Raw genomic sequence first — 14,693 nt, 5'->3', positions numbered from 1 at the left:
GTGTGTACGCTCCCAAATCAGATCCTGCTCGCATTAGGATCTGATCAGCCAGATGTCAGATGCCTCGGTGGCCTGGCTGGCATTGAGTTTGGATCGCAGTGAGGTGTGGACGTCATGTCGGCACAGTCCAGACGATGTTTCATACGTAGGTCTCCGTCATCTTCCCCTAACATGGAAGTTCCAACAATAAGGGAAGAGAGGAGGAAACCCGGGTCTGGAGCTCAGCTGGGACTAGAGTTGTGTTAAGTTACTGCTGATGAACTCAACATTTAATGATCTTGATGATTCAAAACAACGACTTTTAAATAACAAAGCTTTTATTGAGAAGAATTTATAGGAACATGTTTATCGTTGAATTTGTCGAGGAGCTTTGTTAGCAGATATTCTTCAATAAAACATGTCTTCTGGTACTGCAGGAAGGGAGAGTAAGCAGCAAAAATAACAGGGTACTTTTATTGTGAAGAATTTAATAGGAAATGAAAAATATGACCACGAAATATATCCGAACAGACTGTGTGGACACGCATGTGTTCCCATAAGGGCGCATCCGATCACAAGATGAAAAGTCGCATTGAGAAGACGAGTGTAACCACGGCTTGAGATGAAGGAACTCCTCTTGGACTAAAGCAGACGCTTTGAATGTAATTGAGTGAAAAGCTGATTTTGTTTCTTGTCTCCTTTCTTCTCAAGACTGAAGTTACACTATGAAGCCGCTGCTGGTTCAACTCGTCCGGACTTTTGCAACAACCACGATCCTGCCGTCACCATCACTTTCATCTGTCCGTCAAGCAGACATTCAGTAGGTCACACAAACGCACTCACACACACGATGCAAGTTTGTGTCCACTTTTTTTAATCGAGTGCTCACACTTTTCAAACTGATTCCGAGAAACCATTTTTCTTCCTTGGTGATACTAATCCTAATACTCGTGTATCTGCTTTTCTGATGCTGGTATCGGAACAACTCTGCAGTTCCCGCTTCAATAGTCGTGTCCTTTGGTTTCCCAGGGCAGCACTCCTAAGATGACAGCGGGGTCCAACTGTCGGTACGAGGTGGAGTGGGTGACTGAGTACGCGTGTCACAGAGACTACCTGGAGAGCCACAAATGCCAACTAACCAGCGAACAGCACGACATCTCCATAGACCTATCGCCTCTCACCTTGAGCTGTAAGTAGTTCTCCCTCTAAACCAGGAGTCCCAAACTACCACCCCAGGGGCCCGAGTCCATTTCACAAAAAGCCCATACCTGCTAACAATACAAAAATACCCATATGCACTAAGGTCAGGTCTTTATATTGTAGTTATAGAACAGATTGTTCCGGTCCTTGATTATGATTGGCTAAGTCGCTCTCAAAAGTGTTTTGAAATCCTACTATTACTGCGCCATACTTATTCTTTCAAAATGGCAGATTTTGTTGTGTATTTGGATGTACTGCGTGGGCTCGCCGTGGATTTTAGATGGTTGGATAATAGATGGACAGGGTAGAGGAAGATTAAAATTAAAGAAAGAAAGGAGACACACGTCGACTTCAATGAGCGAGATTCTGGTGCGTCATCAAAAGGTTCAGGCCTGATGCGCAGTTACACACACACACACACACACACACACACACACACACACACACACACACACACACACACACACACACACAGACAGAGAGACTCTCAGTCTGTCAATAAGAGAAACCCTCAGATATCCAGCTGCTAGAAAAAGTTATTTATTTTGTGTCAGAGTAAAAGAGCTGGAACAAAATGACAACGACGCATTCGAATACCGTTTTGGATGTTATTACCATGGCAACGCGAAAAGCCTCGAAGCATCCTGCTCAGCCTGACCGCTAAACCGATTTTGTGGTGGATTCAGCTCTGGATTTTAAAACATTCAACAAAATGGAGCAAAATAAGTCCCTAGTCAGTTTTTTGCCACTGGAACAAAAACCAGGAGAAATGAACGCTGTGGTTCACAGTGATGACGGTGGCGGTTTTATTTGTGCTTTTATGTCAAAATATGTTTCTGCATTAGCAGATAGTAACCCTTTATAAAGCAATGTGCCTCTTGCTTAATAAAACCTCTTGAGGGCGTGAGTAGCAGCCAAAAGGCAGTACGTTTTTAATCATGTCCTCATTTCTCAAACTGGTTCTTATAAGCAACAAGAGTGAACATACAAGCACAGATTAAGGTGTTTTCATGCTCCCTACTCGAGACATGGAAGAAACAAACTGAAAGCGCCATCATACCAAGTTCTGGTAGATTATTCTGTGTGTAAATTAAATCCCAAATGTTCCTTCTCTCTTGTATTATCCACAATCACATACATAACCCACTAGAATTATTGGCTCACAGGGAAACTTGCTGCTTTTATCCCAGCCAGAGGAAGTAGCTTCATGAGTAAACTATCCTAACCTTCCTGTTTTTTTTTTGTCAGCTCATAGTTAGAAATAGAAAGAAAAAATGTTTCCCCACCCGGTCTCTGAGTTCATGCACGTGGTTTCTTATACGTTCAAAGCCAGGTACAGCTGAGAGGTCGTCCCCATATTAATCAGATTTACTAGAAATGCGACAACGTGGTCCATGATACTTACATCAACACGATGACGATAATAATTATTCACTGGACAAATATATCAATTCATGATGCTGCTTTTGTGTTTATTTGTGTGTTTGTAGCTACAGACCTCCCGTACCACGCACACTCTGGGCCCACTGACGGGCCCGACAGCTACATCTACTACCTGAACGTGTGTGGAGAGATCCCCACTAAGGAATGTGGTGAACACGAGTACGTGTCGTCCTGCCAGGTGAAGAAGTCCGAAGACGTAAAGAAGGTTGCTGGAAGATATCAGAACCAGACATTACGGTAATTTGGATCGAATTATAACTCAAATTTTGCAAAAAAAAAGGTTACTTATTCCTTAAGTTCTTAATTAAATCAGAAAATAAAGGTTGCGGAACAAAACCATGTGGTTATTTAATGTACACAATTTATTTTTAGCATCAAGGATATTGGTATCATGATATACGGAAAAAAAATGTATATCGCGGTAGAAGATCTTGGCCCAGTTTAATTCAATCCCTGTGCTTCCTTTTCCATTCTTGATTTGTGTAATTCTTTCATATGCCACCACATCTTATTGCCCCCTTGCCTTTTTATTTGGATGTTAAAAAGAAATAAAGGCTATGGCCCAGAAATAATCCACAAACACTTCAGGTAGAAGTTCTTAAACTGTGCCAGTACATTTTTCTTTTGCACTCTTTCACCCTTCAACCCTGTTTTCATCTCTAGTTATTCAGATGGAGATCTGACTCTGATCTACCCAGATGGGATCAAATGCTCCTCCGGCTTCCTGAGAATGACCATCATCAACTTTGAGTGCAGCAAGAATGCGTGTAAGACACAGACGACAAGACGATCAACACACAATCATCATTTTTTGTTGACACTATCTGGTGTATTTTTTATGTCTATAATACTCCAATGCTACTTATGATATGATAGTTTGGCACCACCTGGTGGTCGTATCAAGACAGTAAGACATGGTTCTCCTATTATGTTCATACAATTTCTTCTGTACACAATGCACTTTGTCAATGTATTAATAAGGTTCTGGTTGATAGTAGCTCACCCTTATTCCACGACGTGCCTTACCTTCTGCAGCCAACGGTGGGCGAGGGAATCCAGTCTTTACGGGGGAGACAGACTGCACTTATTATTTTGACTGGGAGACGGCCTTCGCCTGCGTCAAGGAGAAAGAGGATCTACTGTGTCGAGTCAGAGACAACAACAAACATTACGACCTTTCGCCTCTCACGAGATACCCTGGTGAGAAGCAATTGGTTGTCCACATCCACTCAATGTAGAAACCTTTTCCGCTCCGCCTGTTGTGGAAAAACATTTGATGCTGAAACGTCCCCTTACACCCGTGTCTCTCTGGGCTTCTCCAGGGTCAGATGTCAGTGGGAACTGGGAGGCAGTGGACGCTAAATCTCCAACGCCGGACTCCCGTTTCTACCTGAATGTCTGTCACAAAGTCATCCAGACGGGTGCAGCTGCCAACTGCCCTGTGAATGCCTCCATCTGTGCCGTGGGTAAGAGTCTATGCAAGGTGGAGGATGATGGTGGTAGAAAGACGTAGGGACGCAGAGGAGTTGTAAAAATGTTGCCACATTCATAAAAGTGTCAAGGGATAGTTGTAGCCTTTTCATTTATTGATTGTTCCTCTCTGTTCCTCAGATAAGGATCATGGCGCCATCAGCCTGGGCAGCTTCCTCACATCTCCTCACAAGACTAAAATAGGAAATGACATCCGACTGGTGTATACCGATGGAAGTTTTTGCGGCAATAAAAAGACGAGGATCCAAACTATCCTGACCCTCAAGTGTAAACCGGGTAGGCTAAACATATATGTATCTTTAATCCGTTTAACATCTGCTCTGTGATTTTCTCTTTAATTTCCGTGTACACTTTTCTCCTTCTCGCCCTCCTTGCAGGAGATCTGGAGAGCGCTCCCGTCGTTCGTAGCGTTTCGTCTGACGGATGTGTGTACGAGTTGGAGTGGTACACGGCCGCCGCCTGCGTCCTCTCGAAGACTCAAGGAGACGACTGCAAAGTGGAGGACCCTCAGGCCGGTATGAGGATGAGCGTTTGATCAGCGCGGTAACCGACTGATCAATATTTCACTCGAGCCTGAAAAACACAGCAGGGATGGAAAGGCGAGAAAGAAGCAGCAGGGTTAAAGAGGAATATGTTTCAGCTCAAAACAAACCTCTACTATCTGCCAGTTGAGCCTCGAGAGTACGCGGGCGGCGCTCCGTCGTGTTTTGAGCATTCAATCCTAATTTTGAAATCTGCTTGGAGTTTTCCTCCAGCTGGTTCATCACTTTCTGAGATTATGAGAGGGCTTTGACTTCAGGCTGACAATTAATCAATCTAAATTAATCAATTAGCTTCAAATAGCTTCACAAATGATGATGAGGTGTTGCCCGAACATTTAGATTGCAGTTCGTTCAAATAAAAAAAGAAAATTGTTCCCAATAGTCACTTGGATGCAAAATGTGTCCAAGCTGAAAAATACCAAAGCTTTCCTTTTAACTATATTTTATTAAAATACTATATCTGGATGTATAATCCAACCAACAGTCCAAGTATATTGAATTGACGATCAAGTAAAACGTAGAACAGCAGCAAATCCTCTCATTTGTGAAGCTGACTGTCAGTTGATTATTAAATTAGTTCCAGAGTTACGTTTTCATGAAACATTCAGTCTTCGGGGAAAACAAGTCGAAGCTCTAATGGACACATCTTTAAGAAGCGACCCGACTGTTTAAAAGAAAATAAATAGGGCTGCAAGCACATGGACAAAGCGATAATCCAAAGGATTGTGATCAACATTGAGATCACAGTTATTTACCACTATGCGTTGACCTTTTTATTCCACATTTCAATAACCGGCGCAGTTTTAACTGTCATGTTGTGCTACATTCCTGCAAAAGTACAGAACAAACGTTGATGAGAGGAGACGTCTCAGCTTAAATCCTCCTCTGTAACTGGCCTGCGTTGCTCCACAGGGTTCTCCTTCGACTTGTCGCCTCTCTCCAAAGCCGACGGTGGCTTCTACAACCTAACCAGCGGCAACTATGACTATTACATCAACGTCTGTGGTCCCGTCAAGGCGGCCAGCTGTCCTGAAAAGGCCGGCACATGCCAGGTCGAAAAGAGGTAAGGAGGAGAAGCCACAGGCACGCAAGCAGGAAGCACTCATTCACTCATTTCTGCAGTTAATCACAACCATATAGGTTACGATCAATTTGGATTTGCAGCTGCTGTAATTCTCTAGTAGTTTTTATTCATATAGGATTGTAAAACATAATTTTAAGTGTCCCAACCCTTGTAAAATGACTTGTTTCACGACCAGAATTTGATCAATTCAACTCACTTTGATAAATATGATGGCTGATTCTACATTTTCTTTCTGCCACATCAGTTCTTGGAGTCTTGGTGAAGCGAACTCCCGCCTGTCGTACTACGATGGCCTGATCCAGCTAACCTACTTTAACGGCTCCAAGTACAACAACAAAGAGCACACTCTCAGATCCTCGCTCATCTCGTTCCTCTGTGACCCAGAAGCTGGAGCTGGTTATCCTGAATTCCAGGTAAATTGTGTCTCTGCCTGTTGCTGATGCACTTTATTTGTCTCTGTGTGACCTGTAATTATAATCTTAATTTACTGCATTCAGGTTGAGGACAATTACACCTATAACTTCCGCTGGTATACATCCTACGCATGTCCTGAAAGGCCTCACGAGTGTTTGGTGACAGATCCCACCACTCTGGAGCAGTACGACTTATCCAGGTAATGCATGGATACAGCTTGTGTTGATTCCCCAAGCAAGCAAGCAACATGTTTTTCAGGCAGTCACAAAACAACATACACATAAGTAGGGCTGCAAGATCATGGACAAAGTGATAATCCCAAGGATTGTGATCAATATAGAGTTTACAGTTATTGGCGTACCTTAGCAAAAAAGAGTCAAAGCAGTTGTTTTCTTCTGAATAGACCCAATTTATGGCAGTGTCTCTTCAAAGGCTGCAATATTACGCCAAATATGGTGATTTATGAGTATTTTCTTCCCGCTAAAGCTGATTTCAAAGTATATTTTGAGTAGATCATCCACCTGGCATAATACATGGCAAGTGGTGGCGCCTGGTGTAATGAGGTTGATCCAACTGAACAAAGTAAAGCAATGTGGTTCCTCGACAAAAGCCTTTGTATTAGTAGTTTTTTTTCTCATAAATGTATGATTTTATAACATTCTTTCTCTTAAATGTACCACTCGGAGTATTACGCCCACTTCCTTCCGTGATAATATTTGTTTTAACCCCCAATGGCCATAATACGCCGTAGTACATAACACACTTGTCCAAATACTCACAAAAAAATGAAGATAATTAGATTCAGTCCGGTATTTTACCTCCTTCTTCTTCCTCCAGCTTGTCACGCTCCAACTTTAATAGCAACTGGCAGGTCATAGATCTGTCTGACTCCATGAACCTCAAGAAGTACTACATCAACATATGCCGGCCTATCAACGCTGTACAAGGCTGCGACCGCCATGCGTCCGTCTGCCAGATGAAGTACATATCCGAGCAGGTCTGTGAACACAATTGTAACTTAAAAAAACGAACTAAACTTGTTTTGTTTTTTAGATAATATTATCACATAACGCACCTTTTTTTAAAAAGGCAGAAATTAGATTCAGCCGCCGTTTCCTCCCCTCTGTCTTCAGGGCTCTCCAAAGGAGGTTGTGTCCGTCAGTAACATGGGTGTTTCCAAGCGAGGGCCGATCATCGAGGCGCGGGACCGGCTGCTGCTGGAGTTCACAAACGGCTCAGCCTGCGTGTCGGACGGCCAGAGGCTCACGCACACGACCCTCATCCACCTGGTCTGCTCCAGAGGAGCGGTGGTGAGTCGGCGCTGTTCATGCAGCAGATTGTTGACGCTCGGCGTTATGTGTCGGAGGTGTGACTCTGTTTTTGTTCCACGCCGCGCAGTCAATGGCCCCGAGGTTCCTGATGTTCCAGAACTGCACAGCCAACTTCATGTGGGAGACCAGGGCGGCCTGCGCAATCAAAACCACCGTGAACAACGTGAGTCCAGCTGCATTACGTCATCTCATCTTGCCTTTGACTGATGAGACAACAATATGGAAAGATGCGATGCTGGGAAATTGATATGTTTTCAATAATATAATATTTGGAAAACATGTCTTTTATGTTTCAGAACTGTGCCATTGTGGATCCCAACACTGGCTTTGAGTTCAACCTTCAGCTTTTGGCTTCTAAGACTGGATACAAGGCAGATGGGAATGGCAAAGACTTCCTGGTAAGATAGCTGTAGTCATGACACTTTGCCAACCATAAGTAATGCGTCTCTCACGCATTGTTTCCATGTATTTGTGTCATGTAACTGATGTGTGTGAGCTGTACATGCACAAAGCTTTTTATGCGGCTCTGTTTCCAGTCATGCTCCCAACCGCATATGATTTACATTATTCACATCTTTGCCATTTTATTAATATATACTAGATCTATAATAAAGCTATTCATAAAAAAACACTACAACCAACCATTTTGAGAATTACATATTCATCGTTTGATATATTTAGTCTATAAAAATTGAGAATAGTAAACCATCTTTAAAAATACAAATGTTGACATTTCAGAAAGCTTTTTCAGTATTCCTTGAAAAACAACTTGACGGATTTGCTTATTTTCTGTATTTGTTCTTACCTTGAACTTGACTTTATTTACTTTAAAACCGAGTCGCATAAAATGTTCTCTCGCCTCTAACTAAAGCAGTTAACACTACAGATAATAGTACAGCAGTAAACCTGTCGCCCCGGGTCTGCTCGGGCGAAACGCAGTTCTTCAAAAGGTTCTCCGTTTCTGAGAGAAGTTCCTGCATTTGAAAAAAGGATCTCTTCAAAAAAGCATCCTAAGAGTGTTGTCTCTGAAATTTAACGACAACACTGCCTTAAAATTCAACAGCAGTGTAACTGTTCCTCCTCAACACCCTGTAGGTGAACATCTGCTCAGACGTGGCAGAGTGCGGACCGGGCATGGCCGGCTGTGTGCTGGAGGGAGGGCATCCGCTGAGCACAGTCGGGGTGGAGAAGACCCTCCAGTACTCCACCGATGGCCTGCTCACACTAACGTATAAGGGAACCCTGGACGAGCCCACGGGTATTGATTCACATTAACGGAGAATGTCATGTTTCAACATGCTGTGGCGACATTGCGTAACACTGCATTTACAGCTGTGTGACTTCAAACATTCAAGATGTTTCTTAACTCTGCACTTTATTCCTCTATTTACATGTTCCCTTCTGCTCCAGCGACTCGGGAGACCTTCACCATTAATTTTGTGTGTAATCAAACCGCTCACCCTGGCTCATTAAAACTGCTGCAAGAGGACATGAGTTCTTCAGGGGACCTCGAGGTCCACAACGTCTTCTTCGAGTTCTCCACCGCACTGGCCTGCATCCCTGCTCCAGTTGACTGCCAGATCATTGGTACGGACAGACACAGATACACGCACACGCACGCACACACACACACTCACACGTGTGTATGTAAATACAAATGTTCTGCTGCCTCTAGATTCCCATGGTCATGAGTATGACCTGAGGCACCTGATCCGGGACCGAGAGGACAGCCCCTGGATCGCCATAGATACAGATGCTGTGAAATCCCGCCGCTTCTACATCAACGTCTGCAAACCTCTCCCTCCAGTGAGCGACTGTCCAGGTCAGTATGCTCCTTCATGTTCCCGCACCTGATCAGCTTGCACGTACACACAGTTAATAAGAGTTTCTCACTGACTTGGGCTTTTGATTAAATCTGCAACACCTATTTGACTACAATGTTCTTTTTTTTTGATAGTCAACTAATTTCATTATGGATTAATTGTGTCTTTGTCATGCTGTCATCATTCAGAGACACTCAAAAGTGAATCCTTTATTTCTTCACAACTGAAACTTGATTAAAATCTGCTCAAATTCAGCTATAATAACATTTACACTTTTCAAAGCTCACTGTGCTTAACAAAGAGATAAACTCATTTAAACAGGAGAAATACACAGTAAAAAGTATTTTAGGTAATCCACGATCCTTGTTGTTTCATGTCAGAATTATGGCTGACAGAAAATTGTTCCTCCATGAAGCTGTTCACTACAAGGTCTGTGAATTGCACCCACTTCTTATTTACAGTGTACGAGTTAAATACATTCTTTTCTTCTCTCCAGTGGGTCCTTTGGGTGCCTGTGGCTTGATTGGTGGAAAGAAATACAACCTGGGATACGTCCAGTCGAGCCCGCAGGCGGCAGAGGACGGCTCCATCAGTATCGTGTACCAGAACGGAGACCTGTGCGATTCCACATCCCGCTACTCAACGCGCATCATCCTCCAGTGTGACGACAACCCGGTGAGTAGTGGATAAAAGCCTGAGCAAGAAGAAGATGTTTAATGTGGATATGTACTTTTAGTGTAAAAGATGTATCTGTTACATTTTGTCTGAAGGTAGCTATTTATTTGACTGTGTGTTTCTTGTTTGCACTCTACCTGTCTGCTGCAATTTCCCCACTGCGGCACTAATAAAGGATTATTTTATCTATTCGGATAATCCATGAGAACACATATTTGGTCCTTTTTTTTTTAGGGCTCCCCCATGCTTGACCGTGTAGTTGGTTGTGAATATGTCTTCGTCTGGAGGACCTCTGAGGCCTGCCCCATCAGGAAGTCTCAAGGTGTGTGTGTGTGTGTGTGTGTGTGTGTGTGTGTGTGTGTGTGTGTGTGTGTGTGTGTGTGTGAGAATTATGTATATCAATGTTTGAAGATAAAAACTGCTGTTATTGTGGAATTACGTGCAGACGCTGCAAATTAAAAAATATTAAGTTTGGAATTTGTTCATAAAACGAGAGTATGTCCCTTACCGTCCAATACATGTTCACCCAGGTGATGACTGCCGGGTTCGTGATCCCAAGAGTGGCTACGAGTTCAACCTGAGCTCTCTGAAGGGTCACGATTACCCCATCAGGAGTGATAAGTACATCTACCACCTGTCGGTCTGCGGGGGGCTCCAGAAAGGGATCTGCACCCGCAAAGACACGAGCCTTGAAACTGTCTCCTCCTGCCAAGCGGAAGGGGCCAACCACAAGATTGCAGGTACGGCAAAGAAAACAAAAACTGCTTGAATATTCTTGATATTTAATGTCATGTTGTATGTACAAATGTGTGTAATTATTATTGCGTGTGTGCAGGAATGACATCCCAGGTTCTGAGTTATGTGGGAGACCAGCTCATCCTGAACTACACTAATGGAGAGACCTGTCATAAGATATACAAAAGATCCACTGAGATCTACTTCTCCTGCCACCCTGACAGGCATCCTGTGAGTGTCACACATCAACACAAAGACAGAAAACCAGCTGATGCCACAGATCTTATTGGCTTTTAATGGGCTGTTATTTAAAATAACAATACAAAATAATAATGATAAATCCCGGCAGGTCCTTTCTGTGTACTAAGTCTAAAGAGTCAAAGCCTTTCCGTAACTGTTTGTGATAAATAAATGGCATGAAAATGTGAAATTCTTTCATGCAAATACTATTTCTCAGGCTTTTATTGTGAAAGGTAACGTGGACGGAAGGAGTGGATTTGCTCCGCGCTGCCTTTGTCATGGTTTACAGTAGAAATAAAGTTCACTGTAGGCCTCCGTGTTGTTTCATGATTGGAGGTGCAACTCAACCTGATCCACGTGACCTGATTGGTTGATGCCATCTGAAGTTATTTCTTTCTTTCTCCATTATTTCTTGTTTTATTTGTTTGTATTTTTAACAGATTACTGCGGTGGCAGTTCATTTAACATTTCTCTATTGACAGCACATGAATGCATCCCGGCTCTGTAACTCTGTCCTAACTTACTGTGTGTCGTGTCGATTCACTCGTTAAGGGAACTCCAGAGTTCATCAAGGAGACTCCAGACTGCACCTACATGTTCAGCTGGCCCACCGCTCTGGCCTGCGTCCCAGTCAAGACCACCAGCTGCTCCTACAAGTAACAACCCTCCTCTGTTTCCTTTATTTGTTCCTCCTCTGTTGTTTCTGCGGACTTCTCATACTGGTGTTTCTCATTTTCTTGAACTTGTGTCCTTTAAATGTACTTCAGCTGTCTGTGCTTGTATAACTGGTAGTTAATTGGTGAGGTCGCATTTAGCTGAATAGTTCAATTCTATCAATCAAGTCCACGGTACAAGTGATACGACAAAGTTAGGCCCCTCAGTTTGTTATCATGAATACGTGTAGGCGGAAAAATCTGTCTTTTGTGTCAGAGCGGACCTCCAAATTTAACCTAATTTGCTTTATGGGCAATTTATTGGTTCTTCAATAGTTACTTGTCGTAGGCTGATACACTGCTTCTTTTTTAAATGTAGAAATAAATACACTGTACAAATTTCAGTGAACTAATAAGATAGCTTTTTGTGTATTTCTGATGACATTTCGTTTACACTGAAAGCCACAGAGTTCTCCATTTTTGCATGCATGTTTTTTTTATTGAAGTTTTTAAGTATCCCTCTAATGGAAATAAAGAAATAGAACAAGAAATGAACAAAAATATTTCATTGTGCCATCCTAAAATGCCTGATTCCTAGGTTTATTTTGTTTAGAAGTTAAGGTATTTTCTTTAGATGTCTTTATCTGCACAAAGCATCAGAGTCACTGTATGATCCCTGCTGGAAAATGCATATATCTGAACAGACACTAATGACAACGTAATCACAAACTTTAACACGGTTCAGAAATCTGTACAGACCTCAAACACATGCAACAATCAAAGTTCACCCTCTGCATGCGTGCTCTGTCCTCAGTGATGATCAGGGAAACTCGTACGACCTCTCCCCTCTGGCCATGGACTCTCGAAACTGGGAAGTGGAGTCTTCTACGGAGGACACGAAGAACCGATTCTACATCAACGTCTGCAGGTCGCTCGTGCAGCAAGGAGGTCAGCATGCATGCGTGTGTTCGTTCTATTCAGTAATACTGTAGCGTCCAGCTCTGGTTTGTGTGGTCAGAGTTTAACTTCCAAGAGAGCGTTTTGAGACTGAATGACTTCTGACTTCAGAGTTGACACTGTGCTCCCCTTGCGACAGGTACATGGAAGTGTCCCTCCAGTGCAGGGTCCTGTTTGAAGGCCGGAGAGGACTATGTGAATTTGGGGCAGGTGGAGTCTGGTCCTACATGGGACAGAACGGTCCTGAAGCTGCAGTACACCGGTGGCCAGGCGTGTCCTGATGGAATCCGCAACAAAAGCAGCATCATCCGCTTTAAATGTGACAAAGACAAAGTGGTGAGGAGAAGTTTTTAGTGAGCTACAAACAATAGCTATCATTTCCTGTCTGGGGTTTGTGTGAAACTATAAACACAAGAGTCTATCGGGAGAATGAATAAAACAAAAAATGGCACCTCGGTTGTAATATTTGTTTTGGGCTCAATATGTGCAAAAAAGTCAAATTTTGGAGAGTTTTACTTTCTGATATTTCAAGAAACTTGTGGACAAAGTTTCCGACCATCAAACTCTGAAGACACCAAGGCGTCTAAAACTTGTTTACAATTCCATCACAGTTGCAAAAAATACAAAGAAGAAGAGAATCACTTTCACCAGGGGAATATAGTAATGACACGTATTTAAGTAAAGATGTGAACAACAAAATGAGTATGTTTCTATATTCCTTCCAGGACTCCCGGCCAACTCTGATCTCTGCCATTGAGGACTGTGTGTACACCTTCCTCTGGTTAACAGCTGCGGCATGCCCTCTCAACAGCACCCAACACGACAACTGCAGGGTCACCAATCCCGCTACAGGTCAGATATTAAGAGACGTAACTCCGTACATGTATTGTATACAGGCATACTTGTTACTTATGTGTACTTATTATATTTTTGAAAATTGAAAAAAATGTAGTGTTGAAATGCAAAATGGACATGACAGGCTTGCATAACTACACACTTTTCGGGAAAACCTTTTACCACAGTATTTGTGTTTAATAGAACGAATGTACTTGAACGGAGCAATATTGTAATTTCTCTAAACTGTGACCCTCCTCTCCCTTAGGTCATTTGTTTGATCTCAACCCCCTGACGAAGGAAGGAGGTTACACTGTGTACGATCATCAGGAACACAGGAAGATGTTCCGCATGAACATCTGTGGGAACGTGGCCAACACTGGATGCAGCTCTGAAACTGGTACGTACATCCACCCAGTGACTGTGTCTCCCACTTATCTTCTAGACAACACAAGTGAGAAATATCTTTATAAAGGCGTTGTTGCCGGGACACGACAGACTTGCAAAGCCTGCAGACAAATGTCTCTTCAGTCACTCAGAGGCTCAAAGGTCACTTGCTTGAGTTTTAAGCATCTTCGGTGTGTCGCTTTTGGAGGCAATCAGTCAATCTTCGACCAGTCAGAGCCGGTTTCATGTAACTGGTGTTCACTGGTTGTCCAGCTTTCAACTCAATTCATTTTTTTAGAGCCACGACGGGGTATTTATTCGGGATGTTTATTAGACTTTGAAGACAAGGTGCTGAATTCTAAATGTGAGATGTATTGTATGTAAGGAAAGACTAGGACAGCTCACTAATAAACTATTTAATATTGCCACCCTGACATTTCAGGCAGGATGCCCTTGTTCAGTATTCTGGCAATTTCACAATTGCTACAACAGGGGGAGCCACAACCTTTCAAGATGTTTAATAATAAGTCAATATGTAATGACTGGGCAATACATTGATATTATATCCTTACTGTGAATGAGACTAAATATTGTAATATGGCAAAGGTGCTGTCTTTTCCTGGTTTTAAAGCCTGTGTAACAGTAAAGTGACCAGACTGTTCTAGCAAACTTAGTCGTTACACCCACATTACTGATGAGTGATAAGGAAAAGCCTGTGTGAGTAGATTGTAAAAGCAGCAATGGTCAAGCTTAAAATACCATAACCTTAAAGCTTTAAGTAGAGGATATAACAGTTGCACTAAAATCCAATAAATGGTGATTTTTCTTTAAACAAATCATATGTCCTAAAGTTAACGACAAATGAAGAGGGATGGATTCACTAAGAACTCATTAACAGTAACTCC

General features: G+C 42.7%; 1 protein-coding gene across 1 annotated transcript in view; it reads left to right on the top strand.

Moving 5' to 3' along the window:
* Nucleotides 1–14,693, top strand: part of igf2r (insulin-like growth factor 2 receptor) — a 43,262-nt gene that overhangs the window by 11,517 nt on the left and 17,052 nt on the right. The window contains exons 7-33 of the mRNA XM_068576633.1: nucleotides 691–799; nucleotides 1,009–1,168; nucleotides 2,670–2,859; nucleotides 3,286–3,389; nucleotides 3,658–3,822; nucleotides 3,945–4,088; nucleotides 4,234–4,389; nucleotides 4,491–4,628; nucleotides 5,568–5,718; nucleotides 5,984–6,152; nucleotides 6,237–6,352; nucleotides 6,991–7,150; nucleotides 7,287–7,463; nucleotides 7,552–7,647; nucleotides 7,781–7,882; nucleotides 8,580–8,742; nucleotides 8,895–9,071; nucleotides 9,160–9,306; nucleotides 9,804–9,982; nucleotides 10,217–10,304; nucleotides 10,513–10,722; nucleotides 10,818–10,948; nucleotides 11,510–11,613; nucleotides 12,425–12,558; nucleotides 12,707–12,903; nucleotides 13,293–13,419; nucleotides 13,670–13,801. Coding sequence (XP_068432734.1) covers nucleotides 691–799; nucleotides 1,009–1,168; nucleotides 2,670–2,859; nucleotides 3,286–3,389; nucleotides 3,658–3,822; nucleotides 3,945–4,088; nucleotides 4,234–4,389; nucleotides 4,491–4,628; nucleotides 5,568–5,718; nucleotides 5,984–6,152; nucleotides 6,237–6,352; nucleotides 6,991–7,150; nucleotides 7,287–7,463; nucleotides 7,552–7,647; nucleotides 7,781–7,882; nucleotides 8,580–8,742; nucleotides 8,895–9,071; nucleotides 9,160–9,306; nucleotides 9,804–9,982; nucleotides 10,217–10,304; nucleotides 10,513–10,722; nucleotides 10,818–10,948; nucleotides 11,510–11,613; nucleotides 12,425–12,558; nucleotides 12,707–12,903; nucleotides 13,293–13,419; nucleotides 13,670–13,801 — 3,926 coding nt within the window. The remainder of the gene's footprint in view (nucleotides 1–690; nucleotides 800–1,008; nucleotides 1,169–2,669; nucleotides 2,860–3,285; nucleotides 3,390–3,657; nucleotides 3,823–3,944; nucleotides 4,089–4,233; nucleotides 4,390–4,490; nucleotides 4,629–5,567; nucleotides 5,719–5,983; nucleotides 6,153–6,236; nucleotides 6,353–6,990; nucleotides 7,151–7,286; nucleotides 7,464–7,551; nucleotides 7,648–7,780; nucleotides 7,883–8,579; nucleotides 8,743–8,894; nucleotides 9,072–9,159; nucleotides 9,307–9,803; nucleotides 9,983–10,216; nucleotides 10,305–10,512; nucleotides 10,723–10,817; nucleotides 10,949–11,509; nucleotides 11,614–12,424; nucleotides 12,559–12,706; nucleotides 12,904–13,292; nucleotides 13,420–13,669; nucleotides 13,802–14,693) is intronic.

This window comes from Clinocottus analis, unplaced genomic scaffold, assembly GCF_023055335.1.
Source record: "Clinocottus analis isolate CAN_PGR_092001 unplaced genomic scaffold, fCliAna1.0.p SCAF_15, whole genome shotgun sequence".
Classification (NCBI taxonomy): Eukaryota; Metazoa; Chordata; class Actinopteri; order Perciformes; family Cottidae; genus Clinocottus; species Clinocottus analis.
Note: the sequence above shows the minus strand (reverse complement) of the source record. Positions and strands in the feature narration are given on the sequence as shown.